At 43.6% G+C, this 16173-nt stretch overlaps 1 protein-coding gene across 6 annotated transcripts in view; it reads right to left on the bottom strand.

Moving 5' to 3' along the window:
• slc23a1 (solute carrier family 23 member 1) overlaps positions 1 to 16173 on the bottom strand; it is a 243339-nt gene that overhangs the window by 149326 nt on the left and 77840 nt on the right. The window contains exon 2 of one of the 6 annotated variants that reach the window (XM_059990271.1): positions 8663 to 8793. The exons of 4 other annotated variants lie outside the window; for them this stretch is intronic. In XM_059990271.1, coding sequence (XP_059846254.1) covers positions 8663 to 8686 — 24 coding nt within the window. In that variant the 5' untranslated portion in view covers positions 8687 to 8793. Of the gene's footprint in view, positions 1 to 8662; positions 8794 to 16173 lie in introns of those variants that run through there. One more of the 6 variants, XM_059990269.1, reaches the window with a different exon arrangement.

A 16173-nucleotide genomic window follows, 5' to 3' on the forward strand; every position in this document is an offset into this window, starting at 1 on the left:
TGTAACAGAATTGGCATCTCTGTTGGGAGCTGGAGGATAAATCTCTTCATTCAGCAGGAGGCTCGGTTTGGACCACACGGGTGAGGTACACAGAGATCAGGGGCTGGCTGGTCGTTGGTCACTAAGCCAGGATGAAGAATTCAGGAAAGACTGCAAGTCTGAAGGACTCGGCTTGTTTTGATTGGAGGAGATACCTCCAGAAATACGCGTTAGGGGAAGTGGCCACAATATGGGGAGTTCGTCGGTCACCCTGTCTGTGAAGGGAAAACTGCTGGGGATGCTCTTTGGAAAATCACCCAAGGGAAGCTGTTGGATGCCTTGGGGTTTTCCTTAATCCCATCAGCCAAGGCCTTCTCATGGCCCCTTCTGGCTCTCCTAATTTCTTTCTTAAGTTCCTTTCTGCTGGCCTTATAATCTTCTAGATCTCTATCATTAACTAGTTTTTTGAACCTTTCGTAAGCACTTTATTTTCTTCTCAACTAGACTTACAACAGCTTTTGTACACCGTAGTTCCTGTACCCTACCATTCTCTCCGTCTCATTAGAATGTACCTATGCAGAACTCCATGAAAATACCCTGAACATTTGCCACAGATCTTCCATACATTTCCCTGAGAACATCTGTTCCCAATTTTTATGTTTCCAAGTTCTTGCCTGATAGCCTCATATTTCCCCTTACTCCAATTAAGCGCTTTCCTAACTTGTCTGTTCCTATCCCCCTGCAATGCTATGATAAAGGAGATAGAATTGTGTTGACATTTTCCAGTTTCTGTTTCTAATCTGTGCCGTTCTGCCTTGGAATTCTGTTGTAATTCTATCAAATCTTCAATTAAACAGCAATTGCAACTGGTTTTTGTAAATGTTTAAACTTCAAAGTGTATGACTGACCTGGGTGGAAAACTGACTGTGGGGGGGGGGGGGGGGCAACTACATGTGCTACAGCTGCCAATTCAGCTGCTTGTGCAGTCATGGTTTTGGGTAACTTTAAAGCCATACTATACCTTTCCCGGCCATGTTCATCCACTGCATATGTGCCATGCCCGTTCTCCTCTTGCCATCCTGTACCAATGAGGAGCCATCTACAAAAATGTTTAAATAGGGTTTTCTTTTTCCTTTGTGTCTTTGTTCTAGTCATTACTTTATCTGATCTGCTTCCACCTCCTCCTTTTTGTTTTGATACAAATGGACCCTAGGGATCATTTGCTATCATAACTTGGTACTCACATTCACTGCCTTGTTATTGACAAACATTGAGGTAGTGTTTACTCGCCTTACACTAATATTTCTCCCTTGCAACAGCAATGTGCATCTAACAATTCTGTTTCAGCTTACTGAACCATCTTTAACCCTTCCATCTAACAGTAATTATATGGAGGTGTGTTCTCTCAATTTTGTAAGTGGATTAAGTCTCAATATGTAGGGAAAATCTTGTACCACCCAGAAAACTACAACAAGTAAGAAAAACAAGTGTTTTTCATATACAGTATGCCCCTGTTCTACTGGTGAGAGCATGCATGAAGCATGGTCTCAACTTCCCATGCGTCTCTTGTAATAACACTGCTGAGAGGGTGATGTTAGTTGTATCCACCTCTAATGAGAAAGGCTCATTCAGATTTGGGGTTTTTAAAGCAGGCACAGTGGCCAATGCTTGCTTCAGAGCTGTGATGACTTGGGTATGTTCTGGTTTCCATCCCCACGTCACATTCTTTTTCAGTAATTCCATTAAAGGAGCTGCCTTAGTGGAAAATCCATCAATGTGATCCTTTCAGAATCCTACCAGCCCCAGAAATGACCACAGCCCTTTTGGGTCTCTGGAAGTAGGCAGTTAGATTACGGATTCCACTCTTGCCTTGTAAATCTCTCTTCTACTCAGTGGCTAGATCATTCCCAAATAACTAACAGGTTTCATTACCTGTGCTGTTTTAGGTTTACCTTTAGTCCCAATGCAATTAATAATTGCACCAGTTCTGTTGTTACGTATTCAGGCAACAATAAATATATGAGTTCGGCAAGGGTTTCTTATAACAAACAACACATTTATTAAACACAGAAAACAAACCCCCCAAAAGTAAACAAACACTACCGTAACTGGAAACAGCTGCTGAGCGGCAGCCCAAACAGTTCTCAAAGTGATATTCCAAAAACAGTTCTTAAAGTGATATTCCAAAAACAGTTCTTAAAGTGATATTCCAAAAACAGTTCTTTAAAAGTGATATTGCCAAAAGTTCGATATGCTCACAGTCCATTTAAAAGGAGAGACTTTATAAGACGATTTAGGTTCTCTTTCACGTCGCTTGCTTCAATCCCCGACATCGAACTTCCCACGAAGAATTCACAAAACAGAATGGCTTAAAGGCACTGACCTTTCCTTCTCCACTACCTTCAATCCTTTCTAGTTAAACCTAGGGATTAACACGAAGATAGTCAACGAAATCCTTCCGAATAAGGATCAAACAAAGGTCGCCCCCGTTTCACCGTAGAAAGCGATTCTCCTCGATCTTTAACTTCCAACTTCCAATCTTCACTCTCCACTAATTTCGAACTAACAGAATCATAAAGAACCTGCTGGCAGGTTAGCATTAAATAAAAACTTCATCCTTCAGCTAAACTGCGTCATCACTTAAAACACGCAGTGGCATGAAGTCAACCTGGCAAATCCAGCCACGAACTGCCCCTCCTCACAGGGTGGGGTCTACCTTTTATAACCTGTAAAAAAAACCCGTCACATGATCTCTACTGGCGGGAAAATGACGTCACCACCATCACAAGACCATCACCTCAAGTCCAGTACAGCTTCAACCCCAGTCACATGACAAGGGCTCCACTGTCATGTGTCACGAGTACGTAACACTGTCAATAGCTGAAAATGTTCCTGTTTTGTTTCAGACTCCAGAAGTAGATTATCTACATATTGTACCAGGCACTCAAGCTTTGAAAACAGTTTTAACCCTTCACCTAAGTGCTGCTGAAGTATAGATGGGGAATTATAGAACCCCTGTGGTAGGCCAGTCCATGTATACTTCCGTCCCTGAAAAGCAAATGTAAACATAAGAAGATAAGATCATAAGAAATAGGAGCAGGAGTAGGCCATCTAGCCTGTTGAGCCTACTCTGCCATTCAATAAGATCATAGCTCATCTGACCATGGACACATCTCCACCTACCTGCCTATTCTCCAGAACCCTTAATTCCCCTACTATGCCAAAATCTATCCAACCTTGTCTTAAATGTATTTACTGAAGTTGCCTCCACGACTTCATTGGCCGAAAATTCCTCAGATTCACTACACTTTGGGAAAAGCAGTTCCTCCTCGTCTCCGTCCAAAATTTACTCCCTCAAACCTTGAGGCTATGTCCCCTAAATTCTAGTCTCACCAACCAGCAGAAACAACTTTCCTGCCTCTATCTTATCTATCCCTTTCATAATCTTATATGTTTCTATAAGAGCACACTGCTCACCACCTATTGCCAACCAAAGAAACACCCATGTATCCCAACTTCCTGCTTTCTATTGGTTAACCAATCTTCTATCCATGTTAATGAATCACCCCCAACTCTATGTATCCTTATCTTATGGATAAGTCTTTTATGTGGCACCTTATCCAATACCTTCTGGATATTAAAGTAAATAACATCTGTCTGTTCTCCTCTATCCACTGCGCTCATTACATCCTCAAAGAACTCCAGTAAGTTTGTCAAACAGGACCTGCCTTTGCTGAATCCATGCTGCATCTGCCTGATGGATTAATTTCTTTCCAGATGTCTTGCTATTTCTTCTTTAATGATAACTTCAAGCATTTTCCCAACTACAGATGTTAAACTGATAGGCCTATAGTCACCTACCTTTTGCCTACATCCTTTTTAGAACAGTGGCATGATATTCGCCTTCTTCCAATTCACTGGGACCTGCCCAGTGTCCAAAGAATTTTGGTAAGTTATCACGAAAGCCTCTACTATAACCTTTGCCATTTTGTTCAGTGCCATGGGATGCATTCTATCAGGACTAGGGGACTTGTCTTTTGCTCAGCACTACCTCTTTAGTGATAACTATTGGTTCAAGGTCCTCAGCTCCCAACACATCCATATCATCTCTTTTTGGCATGTTGGACATTACTTCAACCATAAAGACTGACACAATTCATTTACTCATTACCCAATATCAGTTCCCCTTTCTCGTTCTCCATGGGACCTATGGTCACTTTAACCACCCTTTTCCACTTTATATAATTATTAAGACTTTACCCATCATTACCCATGATAACTTCTGCTGCATACATGCCTCAGATATTTCTCGGTTTATTGCCTATGCCACTGTAATATTATTATTTGGTGGCCAACAGACAACTCCCACCAGTGATTTTCTCCCCTCATTATTCGTAATCTCTACCCAGATGTTTCAACGTTCTGCTCCTTAGATCTTATATTGTCTCTATCACCCAGATTCAATCAAGAGCTCTACCAGCAGCAACCACCCCCCCCCCATCCCGCCTCCCTTACCTTCCTACCTATCCTTCTGTGTTACCTGATATCCTTCGATATTTACTCCCCAATTTGTATTGACACTTCCGTTCTACTGGGATAGACCAACATCCATTACTTATGTCTAAAACTGAAACATTTTGCTCTTTCATTCTGTTTGACCACTGTCTCCGGGTTAGTTGCTACTATTGGGGCTGTTAATGGGGTTACTTTATTCATCTCTTGATGGTCTATTGTCAACCTCCAACTACCATCTGGCTTTTTCACTGGCCATATGGGTGAGTTATTAGGGAAGCTTATGGCTTCAGCACCCCTTGGTGTACAAAACTCTATATTACCCACAACTTCCTCTGCTTTTTTTGGGAAACTCATATTGCTTCTGTGGTTTGGGGTCTGGACCTTGAGTGCACATACTGCCAGCCATCTTTCCAGTCACACTTGTGCCTTGCAAATGTTCTGTGCAATAATTTGCAGCACCTTCTGATCATTGAGCATCTCCTTCTATTTTATCGACATTTCACCCATTGGGCGTATTCAATCCTGATATTCTCCTGCTGGTTTCTGCATGTGGTGCACATTATTCATGCCATTTGGTATCAACCAAATCATACAATTAACTGGGTCAAAATAAATCCCACTTTGGCCATATAATCACTCCCCAGTATATGTTCCTGCTCCCTGGGTAATTCCAACAGCACTATTGAATGTTCCAATGCTATGTGTCCTATTCTTACTTCCAATGGTACACTCATAAGTCCCACTTGTGAATGTCCTGTGAATCCACTTAGGATAATTTTACTTCGCATCTCCCGATGTGCATTATTTACATTAGTGGTGTTGACGGTAGTTCGAAATCCTCCAGTGTCCTATAAAAACAGATCAGTCTCTGACCCTACTACTCACTAGAGGTTTTTTGGTTCTGTCACCTTGTGTCACACACCCATGTTGCTGTGACCTAATACTCTCATTGCAGCTCAGGGTACAATTCCCTGGATGGTGGGGTCTCCACCATGTTATTTTGTGGGTGTAGTCTTTCTGGTCCCTCCATGGGCAAATCACCTTGCTCTGCTCTTTCCCATCTCAAGTTTGGACATTCTCTCTTAGTGTGACAACCTTGACCCTAGTTATAACATTTAATTACTCCACTTCCAGTTCTCCCTGTTTCTGGACCTGTTCCACTTCATCTGCCTTTCCTGTCCCTTGATAGCATGGCAGGGGGACCACCGGGTGTCCCCTACCCTCAATACTGCAGGCAATTGCCTGACTTTTAAGAGGCATTACCTTCCCATTAGAGGGCTTAGTTGGTCTTTGTATCACATTTTCCCACACTCTCCTTATTTTCCTCAGTATGTGTGGGTTCAGAAGGTTTTTTAGATTTATTGGTACAGTGAAACACCAGTGTCCTCAACCATCTATTTGAGACCTCTGGTCTCAAATGGTCCTGATCTAATGCTGTTTCATACACCCTTTGAAACACTGTCCATGAATGGGATACAAACGCAGTGGGATGTTTACCTCCCCACTGGTAACATTTGGCTAGCTCTTCCACCAGGTCCCCTCTCTTAATATCCCCATAACAATCAATATTGCATTTTTTAATTCTTCATTTCTTTTCTCCCACCATGTCATTTGTATATCTGGCAAAAATGAGCATATACCTGAATGCAAGCACATTCCTCGGAGTCATCTAGGCCACGTATGATAACTAGTTGCTTGGAAAAGATTTTGAGGATCGTCTCGGCGCACACATATCCCGATTTCTTTAGCAATATCTCTAAGCTGCTGTACTCCGAAAAGTGTGGTGTATGCTATACTCTGATTTTGATTTCCTCCCCTGGCTCCCCACTCTCTGATAGTAACTAGGGGTGCCAATCATGCAGACTGTAGCACCGGCTCCCGTTGCTATGGTGTCGATGAGAGTTCCTCTAGAAATGGTGCTTTGTAATTATCGTAACAGTATCCATTAGCTTTATCTGCTAAATCACTCCAATCAATATCACTATATCCATCTTCATCACTTTTTCAGATCCAAAAGCACATATTATTTCTCACTGTGCAGCAAATTGGTCTTGTAGCTTTTGAACCTGCTTTAAGTGCTTTGCATGATTGCTAGTGCTACTCTTCATTTCTTGTGCTCAACCAGTCTTTAAATCATTGCACTGTTTCCCTAATTCTTCCACTTCATCATTCGCCATTTTGGCTGCTTCCTCTTGTATACTTTCTTTATTTAAGTAATTTCTCACATTTCAGCTGAAACTGGTTCATATGCATCAAGTCCATAGCCCTCTGACCCTGTAAATCAGTATATCTCTACCTCCTTTTGGAGCTTTTTACGTTCTCCTTCTAATGTCTTTTACTCAGCTTCAGTTTTATGCTGATATCCTAAAATTTCCTGTTGTAACCTATCTCGCTCGGCTTCAGTATTTTGCAGATATTCTAGGATTTCCTGTTGTAACTTATCTTACTTCACTTCTGCCTTATGCCAACATTCATAGAAACATAGAAAACCTACAGCACAATAAAAGCCCTTTGGCTCACAAAGCTGTGCCAACCATGTCCTGACCTTAGAGATTACCTAGGGTTACCCTCTATATTTCTGAGCTCCATGTACCTGTCCAGGATTCTCTTAAAAGACCCTATTGTATCCACTGCACCACGGTTGCTGGCAGCCCATTCCAAGCACTCACCACTCCATGTAAGAAAATCTTACCCCTGACATCTCCTCTGCATCTACTTCCAAGCACCTTAAAACTGTGTCCTCTCATGTTAGCCATTTTAGCCCTGGGGAAAAGCCTCTGACTATCCACATGATCAATGCATCTCATCATCCTATACACCTCTATCAGGTCACCTCTCTTCCTCCGTCGCTCCAAGGAGAAAAGGCCGAGTTCACTCAACCTATCCTCATTATGCACGCTCGCCAATCCAGGCAACATCCTTGTAAATCTCCTCTGAGCCCTTTCTATGGTTTCCACATCCTTCCTGTAGTGAGGTGACCAGAATTGAGCACAGTACTCCAAGTGGGGTCTGACCAGGGTCCTATATAGATGCAACATTACCTCTGGGCTCCTAAACTCAATCCCATGACCGATAAAGGCCAATGCACTGTATGCCTTCTGTACAACTGAGTCAACCTGCTCAGCAGCTTTGAGTCTCTTATGGACTCAGATCCCAAGATCCCTCTGATCCTCTACACTGCCAAGAGTCTTACCATTAATACTATATTCTGCCATCATATTTGACCCACCAAAATGAACCACCTCACACTTATCTGGATTGAACTCCATCTGCCACTTTTCAGCATAGGTTTGTATCCTATCAATGTCCTACTGTAATCTCTGACAGCCCTCCACTGTCCACAACACCCACAACCTTTGTATCATCAGCAAATTTACTAACCCATCCCTCCACTTCCTCATCCAGATTATTTATAAAAATCACGAAGAGAAGGAGTCCCAGAACAGATCCCTGAGGCACATCACTGGTCACCAACCTCCATGCAAAATATGACCTGTCTACAGCCACTCTTTGCCTTCTATGGGCAAGCCAGTTCTGGATCCACAAAGAAATGTTCCCTTGAATCCATGCCTCCTTACTTTCTCAATAAGCCTTGCATGGGTACATTATCAAATGCCTTGCTGAAATCCATATACATTACATCTACTACTCTACCTTCATCAATGTGTTTAGTCACATCCTCAAAAAATTCATTCAGGCTCGCAAGGCACAATCTGACTTTCACAAAGCCATGCTGACTATTCCTAATCATATTATGTCTCTCCAACTATTCATAAATACTGCCTGTCAGGATCTTCTCCATCAAATTACCAATCACTGAGGTAAGACTCACTGGTTTATAATTTCCTGAGCTATCTCTATTCCCTTTCTTGAATAAGGGAACAACATTCGCAACCCTCCAATCCTCCAGAACCTCTCCCGTCCACATTGATGATGCAAAGATCATCGCCAGAGGCTCAGTAATCTCCTCCCTCACCTTCCACAGTAGCCTGGGGTACATCTTTTCCTGTCCCAGTGTCTTATCCAACTTGATGCTTTCCAAAAGGTCCAGCACATCGTCTTTCTTAATATCTAAATGCTCAAGCTTTTCTGTCTGCTGTAAGTCATCCCTACAATCGCCAAGATCCTTTTCCGTAGTGAATACTGAAGCAAAGGACTCATTAAGTACCTGTGCTATCTCCTCCGGTTCCATACACACTTTTCCACTGTCACACTTGATTGGTCCAATTCTCTCACGTGTTATCCTCTTGAGTGATCCAGACTTTAGGAATAAATTTTGGAATTGCGGTTCAAATACATCTGTGAGTGAGAATAGCATCACATGCGGCTGCAATACTAATTTTAAGCACCCTGATTAATTTATAGTATTGCTTAATGTATGGCAACTGTGAAGAAAGAAGTTGAAATAATGGAAATAAAACAATGATAATGCTTTCATGAAACAGAAGAAATGATTGTCAGTATAAAGTGGGTAAATTCAATAGATGAATGTTAATATTATTTATAGAATGTAAGTGTTGCACAACCAGTGGGTTTCCATGGCAGTCCTATCAGCAGTCAACTAAATGAGAGGAGGATAATGATCCTAAGATAAATATCTTTAGAATAAAGAGGAGGGAAATGTTGGCCAGAAAAAACTATAGTCTACATTTAGTGGATTTGGTGAATCAAAAACAGAGGAAGCAGACAAACCAGATGACTTTGTTTCCCCCCATTTTGTGGACTCTGAACTAATTCTTCCTCTGGGATAACCTAGTCAGAACAATTGAATATGGACATAAGGAGCTTCAGGTGTGACCTGCTAAACCTGAGACCTTTCTCAGAGGAATAGCTACTTATAATGTAAAATGTCAGACCTACGAAAGAAGCAATCTGTAATCTTGATAGACTATGTTTTGGTCATCTCAGTGAACTGGTTTGGACTAGTCAGAGTTGAAAGACACAAATACACAAGACTGGGGTGGGCAGAACATTGAAACAATGTTAGTTGTAGCCCTGGAGTAGAACCAGTAAGAAGGTTACCCAGGTAGGTCAGGTGATCTTCAGCCAATGGAATGGAAATCCACAGGTTCAACTGATGAGGAATACTGAGAGTCAGGAGCTCCAAATATGCAGGAGTGATAACTCTCAGCAACCAGAGACCAACTATCACAGATAAGGAGGACCCCACGGACACGTGGAGATCAGAACCACAAGGAACATCTGGCCAATGTAGACTCCTTTCTCTTTCTTGACTGTGCATGGAGGATCAGGGATTCTAGTGGAGTGCACACAGGTAGTTAGTTTGTGAAACCAAGTGCTATTTAGTTGAGACAATTGAAGTTAATTGTCAGTAAATACAGATTCTCTGTGCCTCACTGATCATTATTACAGGGGAAGCTTCTTGTAACACCCCAATCCCTGCGGTGTTCATAATAAAGTACCTTAATCACTTTCCCCAACGCTAGTTTAAACACATTCTTAAACACACCAATCACTTAATAAATTCTTAAAAGCAATCACAGAGCATTCAGTAAAACACAGAAGGGCACCCCACAAATGTCACCCTCTCACCGAGCTCATATACAAATGTGGCTCAATAAAAGAATCAGCTAACAGCGCATGACTTGGTGGTGAGAAGGCTTCTTTTCATAAGCAATGTATGCCTAAGGTTGGTATGATTTGGAGTTCAACCAAACAGGAATGTTAGGATGTTCAGATGAACCCTCATTTGGGCGAATGCTGTGTAAGAACTATCATTACACAATTATCAATCAATAAAAAAAATCACAGATCATACACTGTATAAAATTACAACAGAAGTATATTTACCAATTACTGCTTTATCAGTTATTAAGAGAAAGAAAAGAAAGATAAAATAAGAGGGCCCATTGCAATTAAACTAGTCTAAATGTGCACCTGACTGTTGGAACTCATTGTCCAAAAGCTGGGTATAACCATTCTCATGGTGCTGAATTCTCCTCACTAATCACTGGTAGAGCTTCCTGTATTGGAATCCTTCCTCTTGCGAAGTACTCTTTGCAATTGCATCTTCCTATCTGAACAATTCCTATGGCCGACTCTCCCAATCTTTCTGCATCTCCCGCCAAAAATACCACAGACCCCACTAGTGTCCATCATAAATCTCTCTCCACTTAACTCTTAGAACTTTCTCCCAATTCTACCATCCTGATTGGCCGACACAACATTCCTAAGTTGAACATCATAGCCCCTTATCTTTAGCTGAAAGCAAAACATTCTACCAGCAGGACACACTACTTTTACAGAAAAGTAGCAGTAGGAATCTTAAACAGGGCATTCACCATCCTAAAGGCAATTTTATAGGAGCCTCTGACACCATAGTACTTGACTCATCAAGAGATAAGATAATGTGATATCTAGCAGCCTGCGCAAGGACAAAATCATATACAGATGATTGAGGCATACTGAGAGGAAATACTGGATAAATTCTGTCCAAGGAAAGAAGACAAAAGTGATAATTTACAGACAGACCATCAGACCAGAGTGCCTTGGCGCCCCCCAGAATAATAATGGACAAGCAAGCTGTCAGAGCACCAGAATAGTAGTCAAGGACTTAGTTGAATGTCTTGGACATGAGCCCACCATTCCCTGACAAAATGTAGGCATCTGTAAGGTGCAAGAAGGTCATGCAGGGAAGGTGATGTCACAGGTGACTTCCTCCCTGCTTCTCCTCCCCCACCCCTTGATCATTCCTCTGATTGGTTTTCCACCCTTCCCCACCTTCTTTATAGGAACCCCTGCCCCTCCTTCTTTAGTCCTGACAAAGGGTCTCGACCTGAAACGCTTCTTTCAATGGATGCTGCCCGACCTGCTGAGTTCATCCAGCTTTTTTGTACATCTTGATTTGACCACAGCATCTGCAGTGTTCTTTGTGTTTCCCACTTGGAGTACTGTGCCCCATTCTGGTCACCTCACTAGAGGAAGGATGTGGTGTTATGAATGTACCACAGCTCTGAGGGGCCGAAGGGTGCAGGGTAGCCCCCTCCTTTGTGAGAATCACAAGAACATTATTGGGTTGGGTCAGAGGACCCAGGAAATGAGAGAGAGAGACATGGCCATTGTCTCCTGGAGACAACGTTTGTGGATTGGGGACTATGCTACGTGCAAGCCCTCGGGCAAAGTGGGCTGGTTGAGAGAGAGATTGCATCACCCCAACCTGACTGACATCTGAGACCCCGAGGAAGTATAAAAGAGGGCCTGGGGGAACAACCCCTTCAGACGCACCAGAAGAAACACTAGCGATCCCATAATAGCGGGAAGCCATTTGAAGGAAGCCACATGCATACGGTTCCCTTGCCTGGGGGCTGGTGGCTGGTACCACAGAAAATGACTTGGAACTAACAACGGGGAACCAACTCCCCCAACTCAACAGATTGGCCTCATAAAAGACCCGGACAAGTTTCAAACCGTCTCTCTCTTAAACCCAAAGAGCTGCAGCTTGAAAGGACAGTGACTTTTATCTTTCCATCAGACAATACAATATCCCCTAGACAAACGATAGAGCTATTGCTTAATTGATGATTATTATTATACCTGTGATTTTAGATTGAGTATTGACGACGTATATTATCTGAATGTCTGTATTAATCTTATTTTGTGCCCCTTTATAAGTAAAGACTTTTTAAAATAGTACCATCAGACTTCAACAGACCTCCCTATCTTTGCTGGTAAGTGATCCAGTTACGGGAATTTCATAACAAAATTGGGGTTCTCATCGCGAGCTTTGAAAACAAATTAGGGAGCCAGTGAATCGGGCTTCTAAGTCCAAACTTGGATCTGGTACGCGGGTAGCCAGACGGGAAACCAGCAAAGATGGGCGTGGATGAATTTATAGAAAACCCGACTCTGGAGGCGCTAGAGGCGGCCACCAAATCAGACTTGGTAAATTTGGTGAAGGGGTTAAACCTCGCAGAGGTGAGGTCGTCAATGAAAAAGAGGGAGGTGCGAAGGGCCATAACTCAGTATTACATCGAGAAGAATGTGTTTGCAGCTGAGGTATTGGAAAATATCTCTGAAAAGGTACCAGCTAGTGGGACGGCTCAGTTAGAGTTGGAGAAATTAAGGTTGGAACATGAAATTAAGTTAAAGCAGCTGGAAGTAGCCGAGAAAGAGAGAGAGAGAGAAAGAGCCGAGAAAGAGAGAGAGAGCGAAAGAGCCGAGAAAGAGGGAGAGAGAGAATGAGCTGAGAAAGAGGGAGAGAGAGAATGAGCTGAGAAAGAGAGAGAGAGAGAGAGAGAGAGAGAGAGAGAGAGAGAGAGAGAGAGAGAGAGAGAAAGGGCTGACAAACAAAGGGAGCATACACTCCAGCTAAAGGAGTTAGAGGTGAAATGGGATCAGGAGCTCCAGCTAAGGGCATTAGAGGTGAAAAGGGAGCAGGAAAGAGCTGAGAAGCAAAGAGATCATGAACTTCAGTTAAAAAAGCTGGAAGCAGCTGAGAAGGAGAGGGAGGCAGAGAGACAGAGGAAACATGACTTGGAGATGGAGAAGTTAAAGCAAGAGCAAAGCGGTCCGGGGTCAGACCGAGAGGAGCGTTTCAATGTTAGACGAGTATTGAGGCTAGTACCTCCGTTCAAGGAAACGGACGTCGATAGTTACTTCTTGCTTTTTGAAAAGGTGGCAGTGAAGCAGAAGTGGCCCAGTGGGTGGCGCTGTTACAAAGTGTGTTAAAGGGGAAGGCACAGCGGGCATATACGGCGTTGGCCATGGAGGAGGGAGAGGAGGCGAGTTATGACGAAGTAAAGGCGGCCATTCTCCGGGGTTACGAGCTAGTACCTGAGGCTTATAGACAAAAGTTTAGAAGTTTAAAGAAATGGTGGAATCAGATGCATACCGAGTTTGCCTATGAGAAGGGTATGCTCTTGGACTGGTGGTGCACCGCAGAGAGAGTGGGAGAAGATTATGGGCGTCTCAGGGAATTAATTCTGATTGAGGAATTAAAAGGGTGTGTTTCGGAGGATATACGGACGTATCTGAATGAGAAGCCGGATAAGTCCATCTCATGATTTGTTAGGTTCACAGATGAATATGCCCTAACCCACAAGACAAAGTTTTCCTCAAATAAAAGTACCCAGAGAGACCGTGGGAACGATTGAGAATGTCCGCCGGCTGAGACAGAGGAACCGCCGGGAGCTAGTGGTAAGGTCGAGGGGGAAAGGCCAGACGGCCAGAGATTTCCGGGCTTGACCTGTTTTAATTGTGGAAAAGTGGGACATATTGCATCGCGGTGCTTTGCTCTGAGGAAAGAAACAGGAAAGGGGAAAGCAGCAGTCCCTATCGGATGTGCCATGGTAATCAGTAGATCAACAAGAGAGCCCTGGGTAGACAGAGTACGAGAAGGGTTGGAGACTTGTCTGTCACACAGAACCGTGTCTGTGAGGGAGGGAGACACACCAGTTCCCGTACAGATCTGGAGAGACACGGGGGCTGAGCTGTCGTTGATAAGCAGCAAGGTACTAGAGTTTGGTCGAAAGACGAGAATGGTAGCTGTAAAGGGAATAAGTAAAAAGATGGAAATGGTGCCCTTACATGAGATCATTATGGATTGTGAGCTGGTATCTGGACCCGTTGAAATAGGGGTGCCATCAGAATTCCTGAGAACTGACGCGGACGTCCTTTTCGGTAACAATTTAGCAGGTGGTAAGGTTTGGGCAGCCATGACGAGGACCAGCCGACCGGCGAGTATTGAGGCTCCGCCCCTAGAGTCCCAGATCTATCCCGCATGCGCGGTCACTCGCAGCCTGTCGAGACAGGCAGCTGAGAACGAGAGCAGTTTAAATCTGGCCAGATTTTATTTGGCCGACATGTTTCTACCGACCCTGTACCACGAGGGTTTAGAGGGTAGTAAAACGAAGAGTAGTAAAGTGAAAGAGGGTAATGGAGCGGAGGTAGATCTGCCCTTAGCGAGGAGTAAGGTCCTAGAGGCAGAAAATAAAGATGAGGAACCGATAGAGCAGTTAAGAGGTCCAGAGTTGGACAAGGATGATCTGTCTGGTTTGGCAGAACTGTTGGAGGAAGTTGAAAATTCTAAAGGTGTTCCTGATAATGAAATGAAGGCAGTCCTAAAGGAAAAGGATGCCCTTACCTCGAAGAACTCTGCTGGGTTGGCAGATGAGTTTGTTTCAGCCCGTGGGGTTGAGTTTACTCCGGAAGGGAGTTGCCCAGAGAGTACCTGGGAGAAACGGGGGAATTTAGAATTTGAAAAGGGTACGGGTATTGAAAGCCTGGAAGAGGCCAATGTCCTGTTTGAGTGTGTCCAAGATGGGGATGCACGTGGTACTGAACCTAGTAACAGAGCTCAGAAAAAGTCTGAGGTATTTGATTCAGTGGAACGGGGCGGCCGTCCTTGTGAGTCAGATAGACTTGGTTCAGTGAAGAAAGGGTTAACCTTGGTAACAGTGGGAAGTGAGAGTTCCCAGGTGTTTGTGCTCGAAGGTGTGTTCAAAGTTGATGCAGAATTTAAGAATGGGGAGATAAGAATTATCATTGAAGGAAATGGGAAATCTGTAGTTCCCAAGTCGAATGAAGAAATTTTAAACCTAGCAGATCACTTACAGAGTAAGCTGGGAGATAACGGGGCCCCCCACACTGTTGTTATGCCAGGATGTGGTGTGAAGAGGCCGAATTCGAAATGCTGCTTGAACAAAGAGTTCGAATTAAAAACCAATAGTCTGAAGGGGCCTGACGAGAGGGTTAGCCACCTGTGTAAAATTACAGAGGTGGGTGGAAATTCAGAAGATGGGCTAAGTTTGGAACACAGTGTTGATAAAATAATGGAACAGGCGGGCGAGGGTTTATCTCTCCCCCTTACTCAAATTCCCCAGAACAGAGGTGACGGTTAAGGGGGAACGCCATTTTTAAATAGCAAAGCCGGTTGTACAGGATTTCGACAAAGCCTGTGAATAATAAAGACAACCCCCTTGGAGGCCTGCCTGTTAAGTTGAAAACGACCGAAAGATTAGCATTCACATAAACTTTTGTGGATGCACGTAAGCTAAGATCACAACTCCTTAGTTTTCGCTGCTGAAGAAAAAAAATAGGTGGTTATTAAGTTGAAGTCTGATGCTACAGGACTTTAGTAAGGTACAAGATGTTAAGATATTAAAGGAAGTGACGCTATAATCGTTAACTGTTTAGATGCTGAATTGAATGTATCACTGTATTACTCTGTAGAAAAAAAAAACTTCTGTATTGTGTTAGATTCTAAAACCCTGTAAGACTCTGTACTACTTCGTTTCACCGCTGGTGAAAACGCTTTGAAGAAAGGGGGTGTTATGAATGTACCACAGCTCTGAGGGGCCAAAGGGTGCAGGGTAGCCCCCTCCTTTGTGAGAATCGCAAGAACGTTATTGGGTTGGGTCAGAGGACCCAGGAAATGAGAGAGAGAGACATGGCCATTGTCTCCTGGAGACAACGTTTTTGGATTGGGGACTATGCTACGTGCAAGCCCTTGGGCAAAGTGGGCTGATTGAGAGAGAGATTGCATCATCCCAACCTGATTGACATCTGAGACCCCGTGAGGAATTATAAAAGAGGGTCTGGGGAACAACCCCTTCAGACACACCAGAAGAAACGCTAGCAATCCCGTAATAGCGGGAAGCCATTTGAAGGAAGCCACGTGCATTCGGTTCCCTTGCCTGGGGGTGGTGGCTGGTACCACAG

Source organism: Hypanus sabinus, chromosome 15 (assembly GCF_030144855.1).
Source record: "Hypanus sabinus isolate sHypSab1 chromosome 15, sHypSab1.hap1, whole genome shotgun sequence".
Lineage (NCBI taxonomy): Eukaryota > Metazoa > Chordata > Chondrichthyes > Myliobatiformes > Dasyatidae > Hypanus > Hypanus sabinus.